We start from the raw sequence: 26,000 nt of genomic DNA, 5'->3' as shown, positions 1-26,000 counted from the left end.
ACTGGAAATTACTCAGTGGTCCACGCTGTTTTACTGGTGTGATACTGGGATATACTGGGATTCAGATGCACATGTCTGTGTCAATAGAGCTCTTTATGGAAGAGTTGGAATAAATGTTCTCATAGGTGTGAGAAGTTGCAAATTCCAGCATTGTGAATAAAATCATTCCACATAAAAAAGGGTAATGATGACACCAGGCTTCTTGGTGTCTTGTAAGTGTGCTCAGTGTTGCTAAACCTTCCAGTACTGCCCAAACTTCGAGATCATTTTGTTGCACAGTTCCCCAGTCCCTCAATTTAAGGAAAACGGCGGGCTCCTGATTTAGAGGAACACAAGGTTTGGCATGGCTGCCCAGAAAACTAACTTGCATGTGAAAGCGATCCAATATTAAAGAGCAGCCTTTCAGAGTCAAGTTTTCCTCTACATAGCCGAGAAGCTCTTGAGCTAAAGTGATGTTGTAGCCTATGGACTGGTACTGTTGGCAGGACTGTCATCTCTGGAAAGCAGGCCTTAGAGGTGAGCTACTGGAGCTGAAACATAACCCTGTCAGTTCAGGGAGAAAGCCAGCTACAGAAGAAACATGTGGCTTGCTCAATTATTGCAGTATATAATAGCTCTTTTCCAAATAACTTGCTCTATTGCCACATGAATTTGCATATTGTAGCTAGGGGAGCTGGGCTTTTGCACACTGGCTTTCCTGCCTTGGGTAGCAGCAAGCTGAAATTCTGTTTCTTGTGAGGTTTCAGTTCTTGGGTTCACTCAAACAGGGTGGGAGCAGGCAAGCAGATGCTGCTGAGCAGCACTGCTAAGGCATGGCTGGTAACTTGTACCTCCACAACACACACAAACTTCTATTCACGTGTGTGCCTTAGTATGCTGCCCTACTTGGGGCACTGGGGCGTGTGCTGGTGTGATCAGCCCTTGTCCTGTAGTAAGTCTGTTCTGGCCGTACTCCGTACTTCACCAGTTTTTCGCTAGGTCGGGTGCTGCCTGATGGGTACAGTAGGAAAGGGAGGATGTCTGGAAAGTGTTAGTATGGCTCTGTGAGCAATAGGTACCTGATATCTGCTTCTGCCATCTCTGAGATAGAAATGGTGTTCAAAATGCCCAGAAGGCCGCCTTTTTCCAAACAAACTAATCTGAGCTCAATTGCTGAGATATGAAAATGCTGAGAACAGCCATTTGCTGTTGGTGACCATTTCAGGTGGATGAAGGTGAGAGCGCTGAAAGTGTGGGACCACTTGAAGGTTCTTCCATTAATCTAAAGCCCAGAGTTCACATAGCTTCCTTATTGGCTTGTTGAACTGTTAACATAAGGAGGCTTGTATGCTGTCCAGCCACAGCAGGATTGCTACGAGGTCGTTGATTTGCTTGTGAAAATCAGCGTTGTCTCTGCTACTTTGATCCCTTGGGAGCAAAGGACAAGAATTATTGCGGATCCAGACTATGGGTTTAATTGAGAAGATAGCTTGCACTCTATTTTCAATTACTTTAGAAGGGATTTATTGCTAACCTTAGGACCTGCCTCGATCTTTCTCTCTTTCAAAGCTGATTTGAGTAGAAAAAGGACAAGGGGCTGTGGTGGAGGGGAGTTCGGAAATAAATTAAATACTGTCATCTGACTCATAACCTATATTGTTCTAATTAAGCTGTTTGGTTGCACTCAGACAAGTGCCTTTGTCTGAATTAATTTGTGTAAGTAGACTGCTTCCAATCTGTGATCAGGAAGTCAAACTCAGTAAGAAAATACTTGGTGGTGTGATTTTTTTTTTTTTTTTTTTTTTTGCAAGTTATAAGATCATAATATAATGTGTGCCTGACTAGTACATCTCCAGCCAGAGATCTTCAGGAGTCATTACTGGAAAAACCTTTAGGGTGTGTGGGTGTGAGAATACATGTTAAAAGAAAAGAAATGGGCTAGGATTATGGAAGAGAAGTTAAAGGAGAGATGAATCTTTTTATCACAGAGGACTGTAAGCACGGGCTAGATGAATAAAAGGGAGCAACCAGTCAAAGTGACTTTGAACGAGAAAAAAGGCCAGGGAGGGGAGGAATCACTCCAAGGTAGGAAAACATACTTCCGTACCTCTTTCAGTGTCGATATGTAAACCCTGTGTATGTATTTCACCAGTGCTTTTTAGAAGTATTGAGAAGTAGTAGGTAGCGTTAATGGGAACAGGATAGCTGCAGTCCAGGCTGGTGTTGGCCTCCAGCTGCAGCTGCACCAAGCCACTTTGCTCCTTTTTCAGAGTTTCCCAGCAGGAAAAATGATGACTACCCAGATCACAGCTCTGTTTCAATATCCCAGGGTGGAGACAAACCTGGTCTTTCATGGCCTCCAAAGATGATCTCTTTATTTCAAACAACTTGTTGCTAGTCTTTGTTTTGGGAGTCAAACAGCCATCGTGTGCCCAGCAGGGCTGGCTGGATTGCAGCCAAGGATTTCCCTCTGAGCAGTAATCCTGCCTGCTACAGTCTCTGTAGATCTTGAGCAAGGAGGTCAGCTTGGTTTCTATTACACACCTGTACCATGAAAGGGAAAAATAACAGCTGAGAGCAAACAGGGGAAGCCAATCAAACAGATCTGCCCAAGGCAAAAGTGGAAATGTTGGTTTGGCACTTTGCCTTAATGTTTCAAAAAGCAATTTGGGAGATCGGGTGAAATGAAATGAAGTGTAAACTGCTTTCCACTAACATAAGTGGTGGTGGGTTTTTTTCTAAGAGGGCTTGTTTGTAGAAACTTCTGCAGCACTGCAAGTACTGGGTATGTTGCACTCTTGCTCTCTTGGCTGTTAAAAAGCAGGTGGAGGAAGAGGGAGAATACACCTTAATCTTGAAAGTTATTGCCTATAAAAACATGGATGTTGAATTCTACAGAAGTTAGCTGAACTGGGCTAACAGTCTTAAACAGTGACTTTAAGTTCCTTCAGAAGTGACCCTTGCACAACCAATAAGATTTTGTGTTTCTCAAAGTTTAAATGTGTGTTTATAAACCTTGCACACCAGGCAAGAGCATGTCATGTGTTGTAGTGCTATGCATAACAATGCCATCTTCCTTGACAGTTGCACTATAAAGTCCCTTCAGCGACGTCATGTTTGCATTAGCCGCCTGGAGAGGCCTCAGAATTGGGGTGAAAACTCCTGTGAAGTGAGATTTGTGATATTAGTCCTGGCTCCTCCTAAAATGGTGAGTATTGCATTCTTGTTTGCTCTGGTGCTTCAGAGGGTTCTCCCAAGTTTGCTTTTTCTTGGTCTCCTTTTAGGGTTAATGATAACGTATTATTTTTAAAACACCAGCGGATGTGAAAAGGCCTGAGATCTCAGCAGTTGTCAAGATGGTTTATGATAACAGTGTATGTGAGGGGTGGATTAGTCAGCTGTGCCCTCATCTCATACTGGGGAATGGCCTCTAGCCTGACTGGGAGGAGAACACTGCAGATTGTGTTAGCTCCCGTACACCTTTTGCTAGAGCTACAGCTGCGATGTGTGTATTACTCCACAGATTCCCCCCTCCAGCTTTACTGGTTTAGCTACTATTTGGAGAGTTAAGGGATGCTGTTTCTGGTTAAAGCCATCCTTGTGAAGGGCTCTTGCAAGTCTGCAGCTGATGCCCCACTGCAAATCTCTGGGTTGACTTCCCAGCAAACTCCTGATGGGACTAACAGTTACACTGCAGGGTGGTTGAAGCAGGTGTAGATGGACTAATGTAACCAAGAGGAAGCTGTAGTTTTGTGAGCTTTATTGCAGTATGGGAACAAAACTATCTGGGAGCTGGAGTGCTTGTAAGGTCAGACTGTCTTGAGGTCCTTTGGGATGTGTTTTCATAGCTTTTGGCACTTTCAGCCACCAAGGTTAAAGCTCAAGGGTACTTACAGGTTCTTTGGTGTAGACAAGGCCGACAAATGCTGTAGTAGTACACATTCACTACAATATCGCGGGGTGCATCAAGGTTAATTGGGGATCACCATCCTGTCTTCCTAGAAAGCACTGGCTTGATCAAGATGGTGTGTTCTTCTAGCTAATGGGTTGAATGGTTCAAAGCTCAAGACCTTTTCACACTTAAGCTGGCTGTTTACACCTTGGGGCTACTAGGTCTGTGCTTCTGGGAGGTGCTGGAGAGGTTGGGGGACCTTGTCTGGAACAGGACATATCCTGATTCAATTTCCTGCTCTCAAATGCTGTCTGTGTGACCTTGGGACCTTCTAGTCTGGTTTGTCTTTCCCCACCCCCAGTCACCACCACCCTTGTTTAAATGGAAATACTGGTGTTTCCTTATTTCCCAGGATTTCTGGCAGACCTTTCCCAACTGAGAAGTTCAATGCTTTTGGCATAGATCTCAAACCCAACAGGCTGAAAACATATTGATGTTACTTACAAAAGCATCAGGCAAACAACTGAACCTGTGCGCAATTGCATTGATCTCTCTTTCATTGTATGGCAGTTTGCTTATCTCCGGCCAGCTACGTGCAAAGCACCCAGCGAACAGCTCTGCATCCGCTTGTATCCTGAAAGTTTGCAATTCCAATGGACAGCATCAAATTAAGGAAAGGGAGTGGAGGCCAAGCAGAGCTGCAGTTGCCAATATGCTTTTTATTTTAAATGAGTTTATCTAGCCAGCTCTAAGTACGCATTTCTGGTACAGCAGTTAAAATAATTAACTTGCTGACAGTAACAGATTAATTGAGCCTTTCTTGGGGAGGAAAAAAAAGAGCCCAGCAAATGGGCATCTGTTGTACTGAGAAATCCAGATCATTGGCCTTCTCCAGCATGGAGGATGTAAAAAAACCTTGAGTGCTTTTGCTCTAAACTGTTCATCTCTCTCTGGGAAAGCCAAGAAAGGGAGCAGCACTCGGCAGCTTGAAGACCCTTGCAGCATCCAGCCCAAGGACTACTGCTGCTTAGAGATGAAAGGAGAAGCCTCCCCTGTGATGGCAAATCCAGGCTGGTTCAGTCTGAAAGGACCAAGCTTATGAACTCTAAAAGCAATTCCCAGAGCAGATTATCTTCACTTAAATCCAAACCCTTTCCTAGAAACTTACACTTGCTAGGACATATTCAATTTATCTGAAGGAGCATTCCGAGAGTGTAGTGGAGGAGAGGTGGTAGTGTGAGTGATGACTTTGGGACTAGCGCAGTGCAACCTACATCTCCATGCCTCTGTGTCAAGCAACACTGAATTATTTGGTTGTGTTTATGAAAAAATTATTCATCTGCTTTGTTACGAATCCTGAAAACTAATTCAGATCAGACACATATGCTCACTACTACTTTTCACAGTAATGTGAGGAGCTTGGAGGCTGTCCAAAGGAGGGTGGTTGTTTGGGTGTCTCTAGCAGTTGCTGCATGATGAGTGTTGAGTGTAGCGAAGGTGGGTGGGTTAAAACTTGGCATCAAAAGGAGCTCTTAATGAGCTATGGTTCTACATAATTTTGCCTTGGCAAGTATCTTATCTGGCCTGACCAAAGTGGTACAAGCAGTTGAGCAGGTCAGGGTTTGTAGAGCTTGGATTTGGTGGGTTTGTGTAGGATTGGGGAGCTCAGTCTCATCTACCGTTCCCTTTTTGTGTCTAACTTTCAAGGTGCTTGGAGCAATAGGAAACCAGGCTTGGATGCTGTTGACACTGGTCCCTCAAAGCATCAGGCTTCTGGCTCACAGCAGTGTTAAAGCCTGCAAGGAGGCACTTGTTCCTTTTACATGTTTGCAAGTCTCCTGTCTCTTCCAAGCATTTAGTGAAGATACAGAGCTGCTTGCGTGTGTGCACTCAGCTGCTTCTTTCCTATGCTTTCCTCTGTGCCAGTACTTTAGTAGAGAGCTCTAAATCTCTACTTGTGCTGCCAGAATTGTCCCAGAGAGGCCAGCCGAATTGAGTTTTAATGTTTAGAAAATAGGAAGCTGGTGAAGCAGATATGAACAATATTCTGTCTTTCAGAAGAGACATCAGGCAGCTTCTACCTGCAGGAACATTGACTACAGCGTCTTTCTGCTCCAGTAGCAGTAACGCTGAGATGCTGTAGGATACAAAGCCTTATTTGTTTAGTCTTAGCAGCCTTGAAGGGAGACCAGGGATGAAACGCATGCTCAGCATGATACAGCTTTGGATTGAGTCCTGGGAAGTTGATCAAGTAAGACTGACCAGTGCTTCTGGTCAGGGCCCGTGTGTTGATGCCTTCACAGGATCCTGCTGTGGTTGGTGTGTTCATCTGCAACAGCTTCCGCGTATGCTTTTCTTCTGCAGGTGTCTCTGGTGTCCTGGAAACCAAGTACCTGGCTCTTCAGATGGTGCCCAATGGGTAAATCAGTGAGTTTGCTTTCAGAAGTAAAAGAAAGTAGTTTTACAAGGTGTTTTTTTGCCTGTCTTTTCTGCTCAGAAAAGTACCAAAACGGCCACAGAAGTGGGCAGGACCTTTGCCACAATGTTTTCGGACATAACCTTTCGGCAGAAACTCCTAGAAACCAAAACAGAAGAGGAGTTCAAGGAAGCCTTAGTCCACCAACGCCACTTGTTGACGGTGGTGAATCAGAGACCCTCAGCGATGAGTGATGGGCACAAGTCACACAGTCCTAAGCCACTAAAGGTAAGGCTGGCCAACATCTGCCATGCACCTGCTTCAGTGGTGTCCAAATGCATAAATGCAAGGGGTTTTGAATAAGGAGATGAAGCACTTGTGCTGCTTGCATCCATTGGGCTCTCCTAGCAAGCTCTCAGCACTGAGGTTTCCATGAATGGCTGATGTGTGTACATCTGCCTTCCTCAGCTGCTGCTGTAAATCTGAAAGAAAGAAAAACTCACCACTTCAAAGAGGCAGGTGCTGAAGGGGGATGCAGAGCAGTAGGGGCTTGAAATGGTTACAGGACTTTGATTCCAGATGCTTAGTCAAGGGTGGGATTAATGGATCACTGCATTGTGGGTCCAAGGTACTTAATCCTTACAATCCAAAGTCTCTGAAGGAAGCTGCCACTTGTCTTTCCTGCAGCCAAAAGACTTCTTGGCCATCTCTGCACGGTAATTTCACTTAGAAGTTGCTTGTCAGTATTTGGCCTGACTTCTCACTGTTTGATCTGTAGCTCTGTAAAATGTTACTTGCTTTGTACTTTAAAGTTTGAGGGAAATGCTGTAACCCAGCTTTCTTTTCTGGAATTTCCTGTGTATTGGTCATCACTTTGTTTTTCTGTTCAGAAATTCATTCTTTAACCAGACTGCATACCTGAAAAACAAAGTGTGCCATCTCTAGCTTGCTGCTCCTGTCCCTGAATTGCAAATAACCTTAAAGCTTTGGGTTGCCTACAGTGCAGAAGCTGGTTAACTTAGCACTTTTTTTTTTCCTGGAATAGACTTAAAGGGTTTTTATCTGCACATCCGGAAAAGAGCAAAGCTCATGTTTTTCCTAGAGAATCCCCTTGCTTATAGGTAGTGCTTTGACCCCATACCTGCTCTTAAGTTTGCAGAACAAGTCCTGAAACCCTCTTTAAACCTAGGCCGTCCAGGGTGGTTGTATTCAGAATAGCTGCAGTAACGTAATTTAGGTAAAGGTAGGTTTAACCCTTTGCACTTGGTCTTTCAAAGGAGTTTTTCTTAAAGCAGTTGAAATATCTGGCTCTGTCTTCTGCTAAACCTAGCCCTTTTTAAATGTCTGTAGAGGATTTTCTGCTCTGTGCTTTGGGTGAACAGGAGGGCTGGATGTAACACTGTGCTTATAGATAGATGTTGGCCCTGAGAAGTGGTGGTTCCTACTTGCCTTGCTGGGCAAGCAGCCTTGGCCAGGCAGACTTTTGATGGCTCTTGGCCAGTACTGTAGATAGTAGCGCTTGTTTCTCTAGCACTTGCTCTTGGCATTGACCGTTCTTGGTCTGGATTTGGTAAATTGTTGTTGTTAAAATGTTTTATCTTTCAGCTCTCAGGAGATGCAGCCTGTACAGTAGTAACTCTGCTTTCTCAGGTCTCTTGGAAGCAGCTGTCCCCCACCTTGCCTTGCCAGCATTGATCTTGAGAGCTAGGATGGAGTTTTCTTTTCCTGGCAAGCAAAGATTTGCCTGGAGAGATGAGACTGACTTGAGATTGTGGCCTGCATTCCTGAGTTCCTCTGAGAGGCATCTCCAGCAGTATCTCCTCCCCCTCTGCCTGCCCTGTGCAATAGTCTTCTAGAAGGGAAGCATTTAATATGAGCAAACGCTCATATGAGACCGGGGTGTAATTTCAACCTGTAAGCCACCCCAGTGAAATAAACACCCTAATGTGGAGCCACTGTATTGTTACAAGGGAGCTCTCAGGAGGGTAAAGTCTCTTGGTAGCATAAAAATCTCTCCTGCCTCCCTTCTTCTTTTGGCCCTGCAGTGATGGGAGAGAAATGGGCCTCAAACGCTCTCTACACGAGTGGGTTTTTGCAAGTGCTTGTTTTTAGCTTGGCTAAAATCCTGAAGGGGACATGACAGTTGCATACATGCTGTGCCTACAGTGCAGTCACTTTGCTTTGCCTCATCTTAGAGGATTATTTAGGCAAGGCTACATACTCAGTCATAATTAAGTCAGATGCCTCAGTAAACAAGAAGATTTGAGGCTAATTGTGGTTTTATTCATGGAGGAGCCCCTAGCAGTTGTGATGCTTTCTGGCTGTGATTTTTGTGTCTGATACCTGTGTGGATTTGCTGAGAGGGCTGGGCTATGCTTGCTCAGCATCAGCAGATGGAAGAATAGTGTGTGTCCCTGGTTGTGTAAAATAGTCATGCACCCCTCAGTACTTCAGAAGAGGACTGAGAAAGGGTTGGTGGTGTTGGAGCAGATACTTTCTGTTTGGCTTTAACTGCTGTTAAGTGCTGGCTTAGCCTCTTCATTTAACACAAACAACAGTCACTTATAGCAAGAGACCTGGAGGGATTTGTAAAATGGCAATTGGAAAATTCATGAAATTCCTCTAATGTTTGTTTGGGGTTTTTTGGTGGGTTGTTTTTTGTTGGTTGTTTGTGGGTTGGTTTTTTTTTTGGGGGGGGGGGGGCAGGGGGAGAGGGGCTCCTTTTGCTGCTCTTTCTCATGTATTAGGAACAGCATGGGCAAAGCACTAAAGGGACTTGCAGAAGAGGAGAATAAGGAGTCTGAAGGAGGATTTGGCGCTGGGTACCTGAGCTGTAGTTCCTAAAGGCTAATAAGCCTTGAGGTGTTGGTGGGGGGAAGCGGCTTTGGCCTCCTGGATAAGGCCCCTTGGTACCAGGTTAAATCAAAAAGACAGTAGGGCCATGAGAGAGGTGCCACCATGAATGGGAATGGAAAGCCAATGTGTCAGCCAAACTTGACCCACTGAAAGAGAAAGAAGTAGGGCACTGCAGTCCAAGAAATTCCCAGCACTGGGGTGTATGAGGAAGAATAAAATGTCAGCACTGTCCTTTCCAAGTCTTTTGGGAAACTTCACAAGGTGCAGGCTCAGAAGACAGCATGAGGCAAAAGCCTGACTGAAACATGTCTGGAGTACAGTTAGACAATGAATATGCATGGTGGATAGGTTGGGGGTTAAAACCAAAAAAGTGTGGTAGCTTCAGAGGCCAGTAAACTTGGTCTTTTATCTCCTCAGTGCAAGCAGAGTTGAGTATAAGGTTAGCAGAGCAGAGAGGAAAGCTAAGAGTAGGATTAGCCATACGGAAGAATTGACTTTCCTTGTTCTTAGCCACTGAGGTTTAGCTTGACATCCCCATGCCCCAGCCTAGCCTAAAATTGCACACATGCAAGAAATAAGCACATGAAGGAATCAGGGGGTCTCAAACAATCTATTTGTCTCGGTGTGCCACGTAGGACAAGAAGTTAGGCAGTGCTTCTGTCTTCTCTGCGCACTTACTGCTGCCTGTGATCAGACATCGTGCATGAGTGCCCCTTCCCTCCCCACCCCAGGCCAGCAGCAAGCCTGTGGCTTCTTCCCCGGAAGATGAGATACCCTGAGCATCCTTTTCCCCATACTCACTGCAGCGAGACAAGTAAACATATTAGTCATTAAAGCTATTGTGATTCTCTGTCTGACTTGTGCCTTCAGGAATGTCTTTCTTGGGGAGGTGGGGGGGTGGAATTAAATTGCTTTTCAAGCGCATATGGCTTTGATGTCCAAATATGCCTCCAAATATGGCTTAAGCTCATAGCTTTTTCAGAAATGCTTAAAATACAAATGTTATGCTGGTGTCTGCTGAATTTCATCCTGATCGTTCAGGTCAGAGAGTTGAAACTGTCCTAAAGTAATACAGGTGTTATTGGCAAAATGCAACAGGATTGACTTAAGTAGCTAAAATATGAGATGTCATAGTCACTGATAAGGGAGCTAATCCTTTGAGTTATCTTTTGCACCCCAAACCCTAGCGTTTGTCATGCCCTGTGTATTCCCTCTAAAGGGGAGTTTTTCTTATTGTGTTTTACCTATGGCTCTGATCTTCCAGCTGCTGCAAAACACTGGAGCCCTGTGAGAAAAGACAGAGTTGTGTGTAGTCTGTTGAACAAGCACTGTAGTGTCCTTTCTAAAGAAATACTTTTTATCAATTTCCACATAAACCAGCCAAAGGAAGATGTCCATGCTGTTTTGAGATGGTCTGTTGGTGTCAATTTTGGATCTATTATTTCCTGCCTTGCTTACAGTTTGTAGCAGAGGTCATAAGTCTTCTGTGTCTGGTTCTGTAACAAACATGCAAAATGTTTTAGCTGAGACAGCTGGGGTAATTAGCACTGTATAAGGTGCATCTGATTTTCAGAGTAATACATATACTCTGAGCTGAGGATAACAGGGAAAAATCTGGCAGGTGCCTCATTTGCAAGTGTTGCCTACTCTGATGCTTTCCATGTGCTTTCTGTAAGGATGTAGCTGTGAGAATTGGGAGGCTGTAAGTCAATAGCAGCTGTTGCATGTTTCTGAAAAGCTCCTTATTGCCTGTGGTGAGCATCAGATTGTATAAACAATCATACTGTAACTTGCAGGCCCCTAAACCAGAAATAAAAGGGAACATGTTGAGTTTTTGGAACCCTCTCACAAGGATCTTAATATCTTTCAATGGGCAGAAATTATGGCTTGGTTATGTGAAGTTATTAGAGCTTTTTCCCTTTTGGTGGAGTTTGAGGTGTAGATGGTCTTAGTTCCCTTATTACATCTATTTGAGGTTTCCCTTTCTCATGTCAATGCCAGGGAAGGTAGCACTTGCTGGGGATCCCTTTTCAGAAGCTTCATGTAGATTTGGGGGTAGTGGTTTTGGGGTGTGTGTTTGTGGTGGCATCTAAAGAAAAAAAAGTTGGCTAGAGGGGTGGGAAGGGCATCTCTGACCTGTTGTTCAACCCCAGGGTACCCAAGGTCTAATCCTGCTGTTGGCCAGGGTGTTTTCAGTGGGTCACACTGCATCAGCTCCCTCACCTGCAAAGCAGGGATGCCGATATGAATGGGAGGGGGAAAAGGGAAGGAAGGGAGGAAAACAGGGTGGTCTTGGGGGATTTTCTCTCTTACAATGCTTTTGAGGATATAAATTGAAGTGTGAAGAGTTTATTTTTATTATCATTACAAAATCTGATTTGAACGCCCTATTCAAAATGACCAGTTTTGCTCCTATCAGTATTGAATAAGGAGGTTAATCTCTTTAACAATACATGAGCCTTTAAACTGACACAGCACTTCCTTCCTTTCTTTAGTTGCATGAGTTTCTCAATATTGGCAAGGGGATTTCTGATGACATTGCGCGAAGATTTCCAGTGTACGCTTTGGACTTCACTGATGGTATGTTGGCCAATGTTTATGAAAGCATTGGCCCGATTTTGAATTTTTGTGATGCAATGTCCTGTTTACAGTGTGCATTGAATGTGTTCTTTGATACGTGTAATAGCTCTCTTATTTCATATTTAAAGGAATATTTTGATAAAAGCCTATGAATAGGCATGGTGGCACACTATAGATGAGAATCTTGCAGTGTTCCCTTAATGAAGATGCTAGCTGTATGTATATGAGGAGTTTAATTTTTATTAAACAATGAGGCAACTAAATAGATTGATTATTGTTGTGTGTAGACACAGATCACCTTATTGCAACCTAATTAGTCAGCACTGGCCTAATAAGCCCTTTCTGCTGTCTTTGCAAGCCAGCTTCAATAGTGATTATGGTGATGCTGTGGGAGTTGAAAATGCTTAAGCAAAATCTGAGCTGCAGTAACTTCAGCTCAGTGCTTTTAAAAACAGGATATAGCTTGTCTGCTGTAGCCAGATCACAGGAGCAGCAATACAGTGTTTATATTGAGCCTCAGGTTTTGGGCTTTATATAGCTCCCACAATGGCATTGTTGGTTTTAAGAGTCACTTTCTCCTTTTTTGCTTTCAAACTTTCACTTTCAGAGATTTTATTTTTTTTTAAAGGCTTCTAAGTCTTCAGGGCATACCATGATTACAGCGCTTCAGCCTGACATCAAAACATGTTCAGTTTCTTGTAGCTTATTGGGGAGTTGGCTAATGTATTCACATATTAAACCCAGAAAATTTGCATATAAAATAAAGATGTAGAGTGTAGGCAGGGAGAGTCTCGGGGCTTTGTCAGACATGTTTCTGCTGTTAAATCCTCCTTAGCTCAAGCTACAGTGTCCCAGCCTTCCCCACTGCACCTCTGCTGATGGTGCTCTCCCCTGGAGTTGGCATAAGAAAATAAGATGCATACCCAAGCCCCGTTATGCAGACAAGTATTCTGGTGCAAAGCCACCCTCCACAGCAGCCTAAGCTTGAGAGCAAGCATGGGCAGAGTCCTTCACTGCGTTTCAACAAGATGGTCACTACCAGCAGAGGAACATAGCAATCAGCTGTTGGCTGCTCGGCTGAAGATGCCATGTGTTTGGGGGAGTTGCCTCCTACAAAGATCCTTGTCTAGGAATGCTTCATCCACTATGATGCGTGTTGTGGTTAGTGGTATCTACTCTGCTTGAAAGAAAAAAATGAGATGAGATGCCAGCTTAGCACAGTAGAGTGCTGGATGCTTTCTGCAAGTGTGTTAATTGCTGGGATTAAACTGCTTTTCAGGAGCCTTGGGGTGATAGAAGGGCAGGCTCTCTTTGAAGCCAAGCTAATGCTATATTCTCTGGGGATTTGGGGGTATGTTGAGGACAAAGGGGACAATAAATTGTTTTCAGGGTAGCAGCAAGGATTATGATAAAACAGGAAAAAATATTGTGGCATGTGCATCATTGGCACCAGATCTGGTCGGGGGCTTAAACTCCTAATCTGGACACCTCTGCAGTTGGTTCAGGACACTTCAGTTCTACGGCTGTGGCTTTGTAGGCTGTCAAAGTCTGACCCTTCATTATAAAGGGATACTAAAGCACTTCAGAAGGAAAGTGCGGCAGAAGCACCTTGTGGGGACCCACATGCATCTCAAGGCAGTGCAGTGACTGCTGTGGCTGTCAGTGTTCACAGGCACAAAAGCATCATGTGATGGTCCTGTAGCCAACTTCGGCTGCCAGCAGATTTGGAAATTCATTTCAGTGTCCACGATCTGGCTCTGCATGCATCCGAATTAACCTGTGCATGCTACCTATCAGCCCTGGGTCTGTCAGCTGTAGTTAATCTGCAAGCTTTCTGTGAACTCATGTACATGGCAGATCAGGCTTGGCCTAAACAAGGTGCTGGGATTGACTAGTTTGAAAGAATTGTTCCCTTGGGTGCATTTGCCCTGAGTGATGAAATACTGTCATAGTGAGAATCCAGCATTACAAACATTCCAGAAAAATGGTTTTAGTATGAAATGAAAGTATATGTTAAAAACTGTCCATGCATTATTAAACAATTTCTGGAGAGTGGAAGATGCAGAGATGAGCCAAGTTGAAATTCAAGAACTACTGCAGCTCAACTGTGAAGTACTCACCTTAGGAGCAGTTGTGCCCTTTCAAATAGGATATGAGGAAAGGAGGAATTTTTTTAAAAAAACCTATATAAATATATTAGCATGTGCCATTTCTTCCCAGAAACCAGAAATTAGGATGAATTCTTTAAGGATTTGCATGGAATGAAAAACAGATGGAGCATAAAGCATCTGCCATAAACCACCAAGACCGAAGGTGATCAGGAATGTGAAATTCCTGGACCATCTCAAAGCAGCAGTGTACCAGAACATTGGGGATTTGAGCTATCCAAGTATCTGTGCTCCAGACAACCACGTGTGCATCATCAAAGAGATCTGAATTACAAAGATGCCTTTTTTCCGAATGGTTGGAGTCTCTAAATCCTCAATCTGAGAAGCATCCTGGGGTTTTGGTTTAGACAGATAAACTGATTAAGGACAGGGTGATAAATAAGGCTTTTGTAGGGCCAGCAAATGTTTTGCCAGTTCGACTTTTTTGGAATTGGTAGTCTTTACACATTACACAAAGCTGGCAATTAAATTACCTTTAACCATCATGATTTGGGAGAAGAAATAAAGGAAACATCTTTCTCTTTCTCCTTTTTTCTTCCAGATTAGCAATCAACTTTAGGTCTGCTTTGGATTGTGAAGTCTTGTGCATCTTACTTAATGTGCAAGGATCAAGGAAGAGTTTTCTAAACTTTTTTGGTCCGGGGCTTTAGTGATATGGTTGGTTTGTAATAGGTGTCTTCCAGCAGGGCCAACTGAAGATGAACTGGATAATGTTGAGCCTAGGAACACCTGTAACTTCCCTTTTAATTTAGGATTGATACAATTTGTCATCTAGTCTCCTTTTAATGACTACAACCTCTGTTTATGGGATTCTGCTTTCTTAAAAAAAAAAAGTTTGTACGGAACTTCATCCTGATCTTGTCAAGTAGGCTTAAACACGTGTATCGATATTATTACTCTTTAAGACAGTCAGACCATAGCAGCTTCTTGAATTTTTTTGTTTGTTTGTTTGAATGAAGGAGGGAATTCTGCCTGGACACAGCTACAAGTTTCCTGAAACCCCTTAAAGTTGTTACCCTTATCCCTCAGTGTGTATTTTCTGGTACCGCACAGAGGAATAAATACTTAACAGAGGTAGCACCTGGAGTGCCTGGGAGGAAATAGGAGGTGCTTGAGATTTTTATGGTGAGCTTTTCTGTGTTCTGCCATATCCCTTTGCTTCTTGGAGAGGCAGGTGGTGAAGGGGAGAGAGGAGAGCTGAGATTTATTCTGGTTTCCCCCTGTTTTCCTAGACCTGTGTCCTCAGAACACAGCTGTGGTGGGTGGATAGTTCAGCTGGAGATGCAAATTCCTCCCTGTCCTTGGTCCTGCAGAGGGTCCCTAACCAGCTCCTGAGAGTAAGGCAAGCACATCTGCTGGCAGCATCCTTGGGATTTGGTAGTGGTGTTTTGCAGGAGGAATGCAGGCATGCTTAGAAGGAAGGCTTGAAGGTGCTGGAAAAATAGGATTGGAAGGTGAAGTTTTGTGTTGCTGATTGTCTAAGATATCACTGGGCTTAAACCTGCTAAAATGTTGACTGTGGACTGATTGTGGCACGTGCAAAATCTTCATTGACTCTTGCCTGGTTGCACTGGCCACCTTGTTTGGCAGGATTACGTTCTTGAGGGAGGAAAAAAATAAAAGAATTGCAGATAGGCTTTTCCCCTTCTCTTACTGCTCTGCTGCCCTAGGTTAGGTGGTGGGGTAGCTCCTGAATCACTCTGCAGCCCTTCATTCCTAAATATCAGCTGGATGTAAAAGTTCAGAAGCCACTTGAAGACTGACTTGTTGGATGCTTTGGGGCACCATGACCTGAGTTGCTTTTGAAGTCTCTTGTTGTGTCAGTGGTGGGTGGGAATGCATTAAAGATGCATAAAAGCATCGTGTTTTGTCTGTGGATGTTTCCTTCCAAGAGTCTAGCACTTCATGGGGAAATGGGCTGAAAGAAGCAATAGAAAGGAAAGCTGTGAGCCCTTGGTTTGTTTCTTCATACTTCTCTATTCTGAGCATATGCTTGGCTTCTCTGCTCCAAAATTGGTGAGACTGGATTTCCTTTTCCAGTTAAGTTCTTAGTCTCATTTGTACTGTTCATAGGACTTTAGGGAAGATTCGTCTTCTGTTCATCTTCAGAAAATTGGGCAGAGTCCAGCAGCTATTAAAATAAGTGAAAGCCCAGCTTGAGGGCATTAGCAGAAGTTTGCAATCCTTTGAGTTCTTATGGCTCAAAACCCATGAACAGATATCCTTATTGTGTGTTTTTACCATTCAAAGGTGACTTTTTTTTCTTTTTTTAAATCGTGGCTTAAATAGACACATCCTTGCTGCTGTGTTGCAGATTATTAGAATTAAACTTGTTTTTCATCAGATATTTCAGGGAAGTGGGAAGGAACATTAATAGTCAGACATTTCATAGAATGTCCATCTGTCTCAATTTTGATTCAGTAAATGTACAATTAGTAGTCTTAAGGAGCTCTAGTCCCAGTCTCTCGGTCTCTTGGTCATTAGCTTGTTGATGCAGAATACCAAGCAAAGTGAGGCCAGCAATGCTGCAGTTTTTCTGTAAGTCTAACCTTGTCTTGAAAAACTTTGACATTTCAGAAATTCAGGTAAGCAAAATAGAACTGTCATGTTGATGAACGTGACCTGCTTCCCATTTCAATGTGTAGATGTACCTTAATTTCAAGGGATTGCTTCTGTAAGTCTACTACTCAAATCTCACAGCTGGACTGAGAGTTGATTTTCTGCTACAAATTTACATTGTGCAGTTGGAGTGACACATTTTTTCAATGGCTTTATGAGCCTGCTGCAGATGAAATGCCATCATAATGCAGCCCACCTTCTTTTAAGTGAAGTAATGTCAGTCCCTGGGTTGCAAATAGACCCTGAAAATGTTTAGCCAGATGTTGCCTTTAAAAAGGCAAAAGGTAAATAGTGGTTAATACCGGATTTTAGTGTTTGTCTCGGGTGAATCTGAATGAGGAGGCAGTATTTGCTCATTACTTTAACTGCAATTAGAGGGTGATTAATCATGTTTGTGAAAGACTATGTTTAATGTGATGTAGTTTTTGTCTCCATTGTGAAGCGAATTTAGCTGCTCAACAGAAGGGATTCTTTGCTCCTTGCATCTCATCCGGCTGATTATGGACTAAAGTACTGCTTGGTACTGGAAGTCTTGGACCCAGCCATGATGTGATGTAAGGACCTCCACATCAGCAGGACTCCTGCTGCTTGCTTTGCAAGGATCGAAGCTGAAACTAAAAGCTACGCCTGAGCTTTTGTGATGCTCTTCAAGGCTTCTTCCTTCCTTCTGCCCTCTCGTACCATGGTTTATCTACCTGAAAGACAGAAAGCACCTCCTCACTTATGTCTCTGCTCAGCAAATGAGCCTTTTTTAGTATCAGTTCCTTCTCTGGTCCTGGTTGCCTGTTGTCTTATAAATGATTTCAAAGCTTCAAAGATTCCAAAAAGTGGTGTTCTGGAGTGGTATGGAGTCCTTTGAACAGGGATGTGACCACCTCTACTTATAAAACCACCAGGTTGTCCACTGCTTGCCCTGCCAAATCTTTCCATTTCTCTAAAGGTCTTGGGTGCTTGGGAGTATGAGGTAGGAGCCTGCAGCTGCAGGACGCAAGATCACATGAGAAAGCTTCATCTGCAAGAAGGAAATTTCAGGCCTTTTGGTTGCCAAGAGTGGTCAAGAATGTGGTCTGTGGTTTCTGAATCTTCTCAGTAAATAGAAAAGAATCTGCCTTGAAACAGCTAGGCCTGTGGCTCCTGGAAGGTCAGGCTCATATTTGTGTGCTTGAGATGTCTCTTGTTAGGTTTTAGCCCCTGCCCTGGTTTTTTGAGGATGCTGAGCATCAGAATTCCTGTTTCCTTTTTGTGTCTGTTCCTCTTGTGTCTGTGAAAAGGAACCATCTCAAGGTGTCCTTTATTCACGTGGCTGCCTGTTCATTACACATCATCTTTGATTTTTGGTTTTCGCATCTTCCTCCTGTCCTTATCTCTGCACTGCAAATGATGCAGAAAACAGATGTAGATAAGATTCCAAAGTCATTGAACGATTGGGGGTTTTTTGTTGTTTTTTGGTTTCGTTTTTTTTTTCATTCCAGTTAGTCTGTTGTGGCAATGTCCAGCTTTTCTTAGTGCTGCATCAGCTTGTCTAATGCAAAGCCCCTCCCTTCTCCAATTCAACTCATTGGCTCCCTTGCCAAGGGACTGATGCTTGCAAAAGGTTAGATGACATTTGGGAGCTTAGGGGCAGATGCTTGTGTGGGAGTTCACTGCTCAGGGGGCTTACAGAAAGAGGAACTGGGCAACTCCAATCTTGTCCAAATGTCTTACAGCAGAAGCGCCATCAAGGATGGTGGCACAGGCAGGTTGAAGGCTGTTTCAAGGTTTTCGTTGAAAAGGCTCTCTGGTGTATCATCTCTGAAGAGGTGGTTTTGTGGAAAAACTTCTGCTCTTCTCAAGCAATATCAGTCGTTGTCATCTCTCATCCTTTCTCTCATGTGATCTGAGCTCACTGGGGATGGACATCAGCCTGAAAACAGGAAAGGGAAGGGAAGCTACTTCAGAGGCCCTTAAATTCATATTATGACACTTTAATTCTCTTTCTGGCTGCTTTTGTTTTGGCCTGGTGTGTTTTTTCCGATGGAGATGAGAGGGGATGAGTGGATGGAAAAGAAAAAAAAGCCATTCTTTCAGAAGGAATTTTTTTAAAGCAAAACCCTCAATGTACGCATTCCTGACCTCTTGTGCTATTTGTTTTTGTAAGTCTGCTAGCACTAATTGGCTCAGCATAGCATATTATTGATTCAAGCCTATAACCTCAGATTTCTGCCTAGGGAAAAATGAAGTGCTTCATGTTCTCCTGTGCAAGGCATCATAAGTTGCAAAGACAAGTGATCATCGTGAAGCGCATTAGGGGCATAGTCCAGAATAAAAAAGTCCTATAAAGCTGGTATGAAAAAGGCAGGGAATTAGGGGGTTTATAAACCCTAAACTTACGGTTTCTGCTTTGATCCTCTTCCAAGCTTTTGGGGCTGGCAAAACTGAACAAAAAGCTTCCAGTATTTCCTGTTCTGATGATGCCAGAAACGTCTCTTGAAGCAGTCTGTTGGCATGTTGGTGCTTCTGGTCCAGATGAAAAAAAGAGCATGGATGTACAAAATCAAATGTTAAAGACCTACCTATATGTTTAAGACTAAAGTGTGGACTGAACTTCTACTTCCGCCTTTCAACATGAAAAGAACTAATGGTACATATGGCTGATTTGAGTAGAGTTTCAAAGGTTTACAGATGGTCACTATTAACTTGACTTTTGTTTATGGTTTACACTAGGTATTATTGGAAACAACAAAGCTATAGGAAAATACATCACAACTATGATCTTTCTGTATTTTGCCTGCCTCCTTCCATCCATTGCATTTGGGTCACTCAATGATGAAAATACCCGAGGAGCTATTGGTAAGTTTATCAGTTTTGTGCATCTGTTGTAAGATTCCATGTATTCAAAGTTAATAGCTCTGGTCACAGAAGGTTTTAATAGTTTTTATTTACTGAAAAAAAACACAACTGAAGGTTTTTCTAATTGTTGATGTTCAGGACTTTCTCAGAAGACTAGGAAAATTGAACACTACTTTAAATGGTTATCATCTGACTTGGACTGGTACCATTACCTGGTACTGTATTTTTAAATGATGCTCGCTTTATAATGATGTAATTATGTTCCAGTTTTTTCCTAGTACAAGTTCCTGTGCTTTTGATTTTAATTTGATTGCCAGTATCCAAACCACTGGTATAGCAGATGATGCTTTGCTCTATCCCAGTTATGGCCCTGAAGCAGTTCCTACTGTTGTTACAGTTCATAGGTGTCTTAGTCAAAATCTTGTCCTGAAGGCCTCCACAAACACAGGTTATGTTTTTATAGCCGTTTAAAATAAAACAAATATATTAAAAAACAAACATAAACCCCCCAAAACCAAACCCAAAAAAAAAGCCCTCCTAACTTTCACAGTTCAGCATCTGGAAACCTGGTGGCATCCTAAATTATTGGTACAAGCTTCCTGGTGAAGGGTCGCTTTCTTGCTTTCACAATGTCTTACCTCTATACCCTCTAAACATTGCTCTTGCTCATTAGTGGTTGGCTTCTATGCCCTGTGAATGCTCCTTGGTCAGGGAGGTGTGGGCTAAAAACCCTGTTTGTTCCTAACTACTTGTAGATGTGCAGAAGACAATCGTCGGCCAGTGTATTGGAGGGCTGCTTTATGCGCTTTTTTCGGGGCAACCTCTAGTTGTACTCCTAACTACAGCTCCTTTAGCACTCTACATTAATGGTAAGTTTATTAAACATGTACATCAGGGGAATTGTGTGATTGTAACTGGCAGAATGGGACCTTGTACTACAACCTTGCAATCCTGTTAGAGCTTTAGTTGTGTATTTTTAACTAAAACAATATTAAAGGGCTGCTTCTGGTGCAGAGGGAAAGGGAAAGAATTTGATTCAGATATAATAAAAATTGGTTTCTAAAGGAATCATTTCACATAGAAAAAAGTTTCATAAGAAGAATGAGCATTTCTGCATCAAGGAGGAAATCTTTTCCTTCTAATGGTTTTCTCATGCTGCATTTAACCAACTTGAGGATTAGAGCCTGAGGTAAAGTTTTTTGCTTGGTGGTTTTTTTGATTGGTCCGTTAAGCTGTGATGAATCGCTTTCCAGTTACAGCTGCAAGATGATATTCCTGAGCCAGAGGTGTAAATGAGCCAACTCAATATCTGTAAAAACAATCAGATGGGCTATCACAAGCTTGAAAGGTTGAAGACATGAGGTTTTGTTACCAATGCAGTGACTGCATACACATGGTGCAAAAGCATGTCTTGAGATCCCTTGTTCAACAGCATCCCAAAACATCAGCAAAAGCAAATTTCAAGGGCTGATTTTTGGCCTTGATCCCTAGGAAAAATGCTTTGAGCAGTGTGGGAGACTATTTTTCCCAAGTGCTTCTCCCCATTTCTAGTGGGGGAAGGGGGCAGGGAAGGGGAGAGGACAGTTTGGGTTAATCCAGTGTTCATCTGGGAGTGTAACAGGTTTAATGGTATCTGCCATAAGTGCATTGGGGCAAAGTCTTGACATTGGTTCTTTTTGCCATCAAGCAGATGAGAATCACAGAGTGGCCATGACAAAAATTTAATCTGACACGTGAATGCTTCATTTTTGCAGTCATCCGAGGAATCTGTGATGACTACAACTTGGATTTCAGTGCTTTCTATGCCTGGATTGGACTATGGAACAGCTTTTTCCTTGTGATGTATTCCCTCTTTAATTTCAGTCTTCTGATGAAGCTCTTTAAAAGGTAGCTATTTTTAAGAAGTCATATTTTGATCAGATTATTCAGCAAATGGAAAAATTATACATTCCACAAGCTCCTTAATTACAAACTTGCCACAAAATGTATTTTGTGAGATGAGGCTAGTATCATTTCAGCTTATTGTTCCAGCTTGAAAGAAGCTTTAAAATATTCACTGGATTTTGTTTCTTGAGTTGGAGTCTAACTAAAATTGGTATATTTTCATGTAAATGAATGATTACACTGATTTGCCTTTGAATGGAGTTGAACGCAGACTCTGCTAATGGCTATATTAATTCCTGGGATTTTTCCACAGGTCAACAGAAGAAATAATTGCACTTTTTATATCCATCACTTTTGTGCTTGATGCCTTCAAAGGCATTATTAAAGGTAAGCCTTGTAACAATGTTTTACAGTGTAGATCTCTCTCAGCTTCTTTGTCAAAGGGATTGTCAAACAGAAGTACAAGGTGCAAATATGCATGATGTTTGCTTGTTCCATGTTTGTTCAGGGTCTTCAGGGGAAAAAAAAATCATTGTGTGAGACTGAAGCAGCCCTTTGTCAGCAGTTTACCTGGATATGCAGAATTTCTATCAGGTCTAATTTCAGTTAGCAGAGATAGGATTAGTGTCTTAAATTTTACCAAATGGAGAAGCCATAATAGAGTTACTGTGAAAGTCTTGTCCCGATACCAGTCTCTTTGAGTGGTGCTGGCAAAAAATTATCCAACTTAAATGCAGTGTCTCTAGATCTCTTTCCTTGCCGCATTATTAAAACTACATGGAGGGGAGCTGGAAGATGGGTTGGGATCGCCCATTCTTACATGAGCTCTGAGACCCTTCTTGAATGGCAGTGTAAGGACTTCAGTGCCTTCCAGCATGTTCCTAAAGCGGTTCTCCCTTTCTAGCCCCTTGGTTCCCATTTCTGACTTAAGTTCTAGGTGAGTATCCATGAGCAGCCTTGGAGTTTGACAGGTTTCTCTGGCACCTTTCTTCCTCCTGATCAGGACTGGTAGGAGGTATTTGTGAAGGTGAAAGACATTAGCAGAAATGTCATATGAATGGCAACCTTTCCGCTCATTGCAGCGAGGAGCTGGCCAAATCTGCATTCCTAGTTTTTTATGACCTACTGTCCCACAGCCCCATGTTTAGGCTATCCTTTGGAATCCTTCTGGACATACCCGAAGCATACTGAGCATGTCCCTTGTTTTCAAGATTCTCAGGCTTGGCTCGTTATGGTGTCTTGCATGCAAGGAAAACACCTTCAAAGAGCAAGTTTGACACTGCAAAGCAATTTGAAGTGAGATACACTCCTTCACTGGGAATCCTTAATTTGACTCCTTGGGCATATGCTTTGATTGTGCAATAAAGAGGGTTATGTTTTTCCTCTGCAGAACACCTGGATCTTTCAAATATCCTGCTTAGGCAAAGCTCAGTGAAGGAGAAGGTGTTCTGGGATGCTTTGCTTTCTCCTTGCTCACTATGTAGCTCTGAGCTTTGCTTAATGTGTGCCGTGTTCTGGAAGCACGGGACATTCTCCCTGTGACGCTGAGGTGTTCCTCAACAGAGCATTCAACTTCTCTGTAAATATTAGCAAATGTTCACAGTGCTTCTGTAGCAGAGAGCTGATTTATCATAGAAGGGGCATGGTGTGCAGGTTAAAGCTACAGAAATCATCCATCGATCTCTGCTGCCAGACTTCCAGGAATGTGCAAGTAATACCTCAGTGTATTGCAGTGGGGACAGGAGAGGATCCTGGAGGTTAGCCTAATTAGTGGATTAATGTAATTCTCCCTTGTACTTGGGAAGGGCTGAATTTATAGCAACAATGGTAATAAAATCAAACCAATGCTCTACTCATTTGCCAGCTCATGTTGGCTTCAGCTGCATCTGGGAGTGTTCAGCAGATGGGACCCCAGGTCCAGGCATGTTCCCAGATGCAGAGAGGCACTGATGCTGGCAGGCACAGACTTTAACAGTCTCAGGGCTCATATTTAAACACATGACACCAGTGCAGTTCCTGGCCACATGCTCGTCTTTCTTCTTCCACTCCTGTTCTGTAGCAGGAGGTGAGGGATGCTGCTGCCACCACCACCTCCTCCCACTTAAAACTTCTGTTGAGCAGTAGGAAGAGTAGAAAGAGAAAGCTGGTCTCTTCTCCATGCTGTTAAATGTGTTTTGGTAATGGCTAGCCAGATGACAGCAACTTTGGGCTTCCTTAGTGCTGGTGGACATGCTGCTCTTGCTCAGATATGTTTTCCTTAGTCTGTTCATAGCCTTGATACTATTTTTTTTTTTTTGCAAGATACTTGTATGTGTGCAGGAAAGAAGTGGGTGTGTGTGTGCAATATTGTACAAAGGAATCAAGTCATGTGCATTCACACTATCCCGGTGACACTGTTTTCACTGTGTGGCCCAGCCACCGAAGCTGTGTTTGTTTGATCTTGACATCTGCGCTCTGCAGGAAATGGTGGTGAACCAGCTGAAGCAAACAAAATGAGTTAATGTTGTTGGAGGGAACTTGAGAGCCTGCTAGGCTTGAGAACGGCTGTTTCAGTGAGGGCACCACCTGCTTTGTTGCTCACTCTGGATGTAAGCAACAAGACTCATTTAGCTCTGTTATAAAACAAACTATAAATCCGCAGGAATTGAATACTCTATAGCAAGTCTGTGGTGCAGGATGAAGGCTGCTGCTAGCCATCTTGGCACATGTCATTGTTTTAACTAAAATACAAGAGTAAAGCCCCTGAATAAAAAGTTTCTTCCCCTATATCCAAGATTGAGTGGAGCAATGCTATCTAGTTTTGAGATGGGTGCAAATTGAATTGCAGCCTGAGAAGCAGCATGAGTTAATGCAGCCAGGCTGAACATAGGGCACCAGGGGTGTGCTTAGCCCTGAATATATTACTGTGATATATCCAAAGGTGGGAAATAGAGAAAATCCACAAGAACCAAACCAAACTTTTTTTCTTCATTCCAGTCCAGATCTAAATACGGAGGCAATACATTCTGCACAGTTACCAGTCTGTGTGTGCTACTGGTTTATCATACGCTCAGTAATTGTGCATGTCTCTAGGATTTGGTAACACTTCAGGTCAGCTGAGATGGTGAACAGGCTTTTAGCCCTGGCCAGCTGCTAATCCCCGGGAAATACTGCCATAATCATTTTTGTTATGACAAAAGTGTCCTTTCATGTTTAGAGCCGGAAACTGCAAATACTCCAATGACCTGTTCTGTGCTGGTGTGTAGGTCATGGCAGTGCTCTGTGCCTCAGTTTACCTGTTTGCAAAGCAGGTGTGGGTGTCCTGCCTGGGCTGGACACAGCTGTTGGGATGCAGAGAGGAAATAATAGCAAAGCCTCTTCCGCAGCATGCAATGCAGAAATACACAGTGCTAACAGAGGTCATGATGAGATTGCTCCTTACAGGGGGAACCTTTCTCACGCTTTAAAAGTAAAATTATATCCTCATTTCTGGCTGCTGCTGAGAATGATCTGAAAGGTTAAATCTTGAACTGTAAACCTTCATGATCTTTAAATGTATACACAGAAGTATTGGATGTGAAGTAACTGGTCTTTTCTCTTGTGCCCTACATGCCCTATTGACCCCATCCACTTGTCAAATGCCGGGACTCCTTTTAAAATATAAAGGTGGTACGAAAATATTATTACTGCTGTTAAAATAGCAATGTGGCTAAACATGGGGTGTTTTACACGGGGTAAGCTACAAACCAGCAGTAGCACAAACTGTGCTTTGGTCAACTTCAAGGTCCTAGCAAATACTAGTTGTGCTTTGCAAGAATGTTTAAAGTTTGTTTTGCTTGTTTTCAGGTATTTTCAATTACAGTTTGTTTTGCCTGCTTTCCCTGTAACTGCTGCAGATGAAAAAATGGATGTGCTTGGGGTTTTCAGAAATGTGATGAGTATTTGGGGACAGGGAATGTTATAAGGAGCATTATAGCTTAAGCTTCATATTGTTGTATTTTTGTCTAAAGAGGATGTTCTTGCCCTAACTTCTGAGTTTCCCTATGCAAAGTTTGAAGGCTTTTTTGACTAAAGCAAAGAAAGGTAGGGGGACTGCAGAGCTCTGACAGTGGTTTCCATCCCCATGTATCTCCCTGTTGGTATGGGGGAAGCGGGTGCTGCCTGCTGCCATCTGATCACATAACATGGGAGTACCAAGGCTGCAAAACCCAACTCCCATCTTCTGGTTTTACTTGTTCCTTGTGGCACCTCAAGTTCTTCTTTCCCATAGAGAGAGCTGAAATGTCCCCAAAACCACATTTATATGCTTGGAGCCAGCCAATGCCATAGAAATGGGAACACAGCTGTCTAAATGCTAAAGAGAAAAAGTGTATTTACAGCTGCTAATTACTTACATAAATATGTCTGAGCTAAGCTAATGCATTTATGGACAGTTCCAGAGGCATTACTTGAGTGTTTCGCTTGTACAGGTTTACTTCAAGTGCTCTGTAACTGTTTCAATTTGCAGTGTAAATTTAAATGTTCTGCCAGGTTTTGCGTATCATCAATGCTTATCTTTAAAATCTGGACCAGCCTGGGATAAGTAATTCTTGTACATTTTGTAGTCCACTTAAGAGCAGCCAGGCTGCACAGATCCTTAAGTTTTTCAGAGATCCTGATGGAATTTGTTTACCAGGCTGCTGAAAGTAGTTGTCTATATGTGTATGTATATAGGTATATTTAAAAGCAGCGATTCCAGTGCTAGGAACCAAATCACATAAATAATTAGTACTGGAAGTCCTTACACTTCAAACATGTC

The 26,000-nt window shown here is 43.0% G+C and overlaps 1 protein-coding gene across 9 annotated transcripts in view; it reads left to right on the top strand.

The window, feature by feature from the left end:
- SLC4A11 (solute carrier family 4 member 11) overlaps positions 1-26,000 on the top strand; it is a 123,823-nt gene that overhangs the window by 78,263 nt on the left and 19,560 nt on the right. For all 9 annotated transcript variants that reach the window (XM_056344473.1, XM_056344482.1, XM_056344520.1 and 6 more), the window contains 7 exons: positions 3,064-3,187; positions 6,369-6,575; positions 11,639-11,723; positions 19,214-19,339; positions 20,095-20,208; positions 21,094-21,226; positions 21,537-21,610. In XM_056344473.1, coding sequence (XP_056200448.1) covers positions 3,064-3,187; positions 6,369-6,575; positions 11,639-11,723; positions 19,214-19,339; positions 20,095-20,208; positions 21,094-21,226; positions 21,537-21,610 — 863 coding nt within the window. The remainder of the gene's footprint in view (positions 1-3,063; positions 3,188-6,368; positions 6,576-11,638; positions 11,724-19,213; positions 19,340-20,094; positions 20,209-21,093; positions 21,227-21,536; positions 21,611-26,000) is intronic.

This window comes from Falco biarmicus, chromosome 1 (assembly GCF_023638135.1).
Source record: "Falco biarmicus isolate bFalBia1 chromosome 1, bFalBia1.pri, whole genome shotgun sequence".
In the NCBI taxonomy this organism is placed as follows: Eukaryota; Metazoa; Chordata; class Aves; order Falconiformes; family Falconidae; genus Falco; species Falco biarmicus.
The sequence above is the reverse complement of the archived record's forward strand: the minus strand, read 5'-3'. Positions and strand labels throughout refer to the sequence as shown.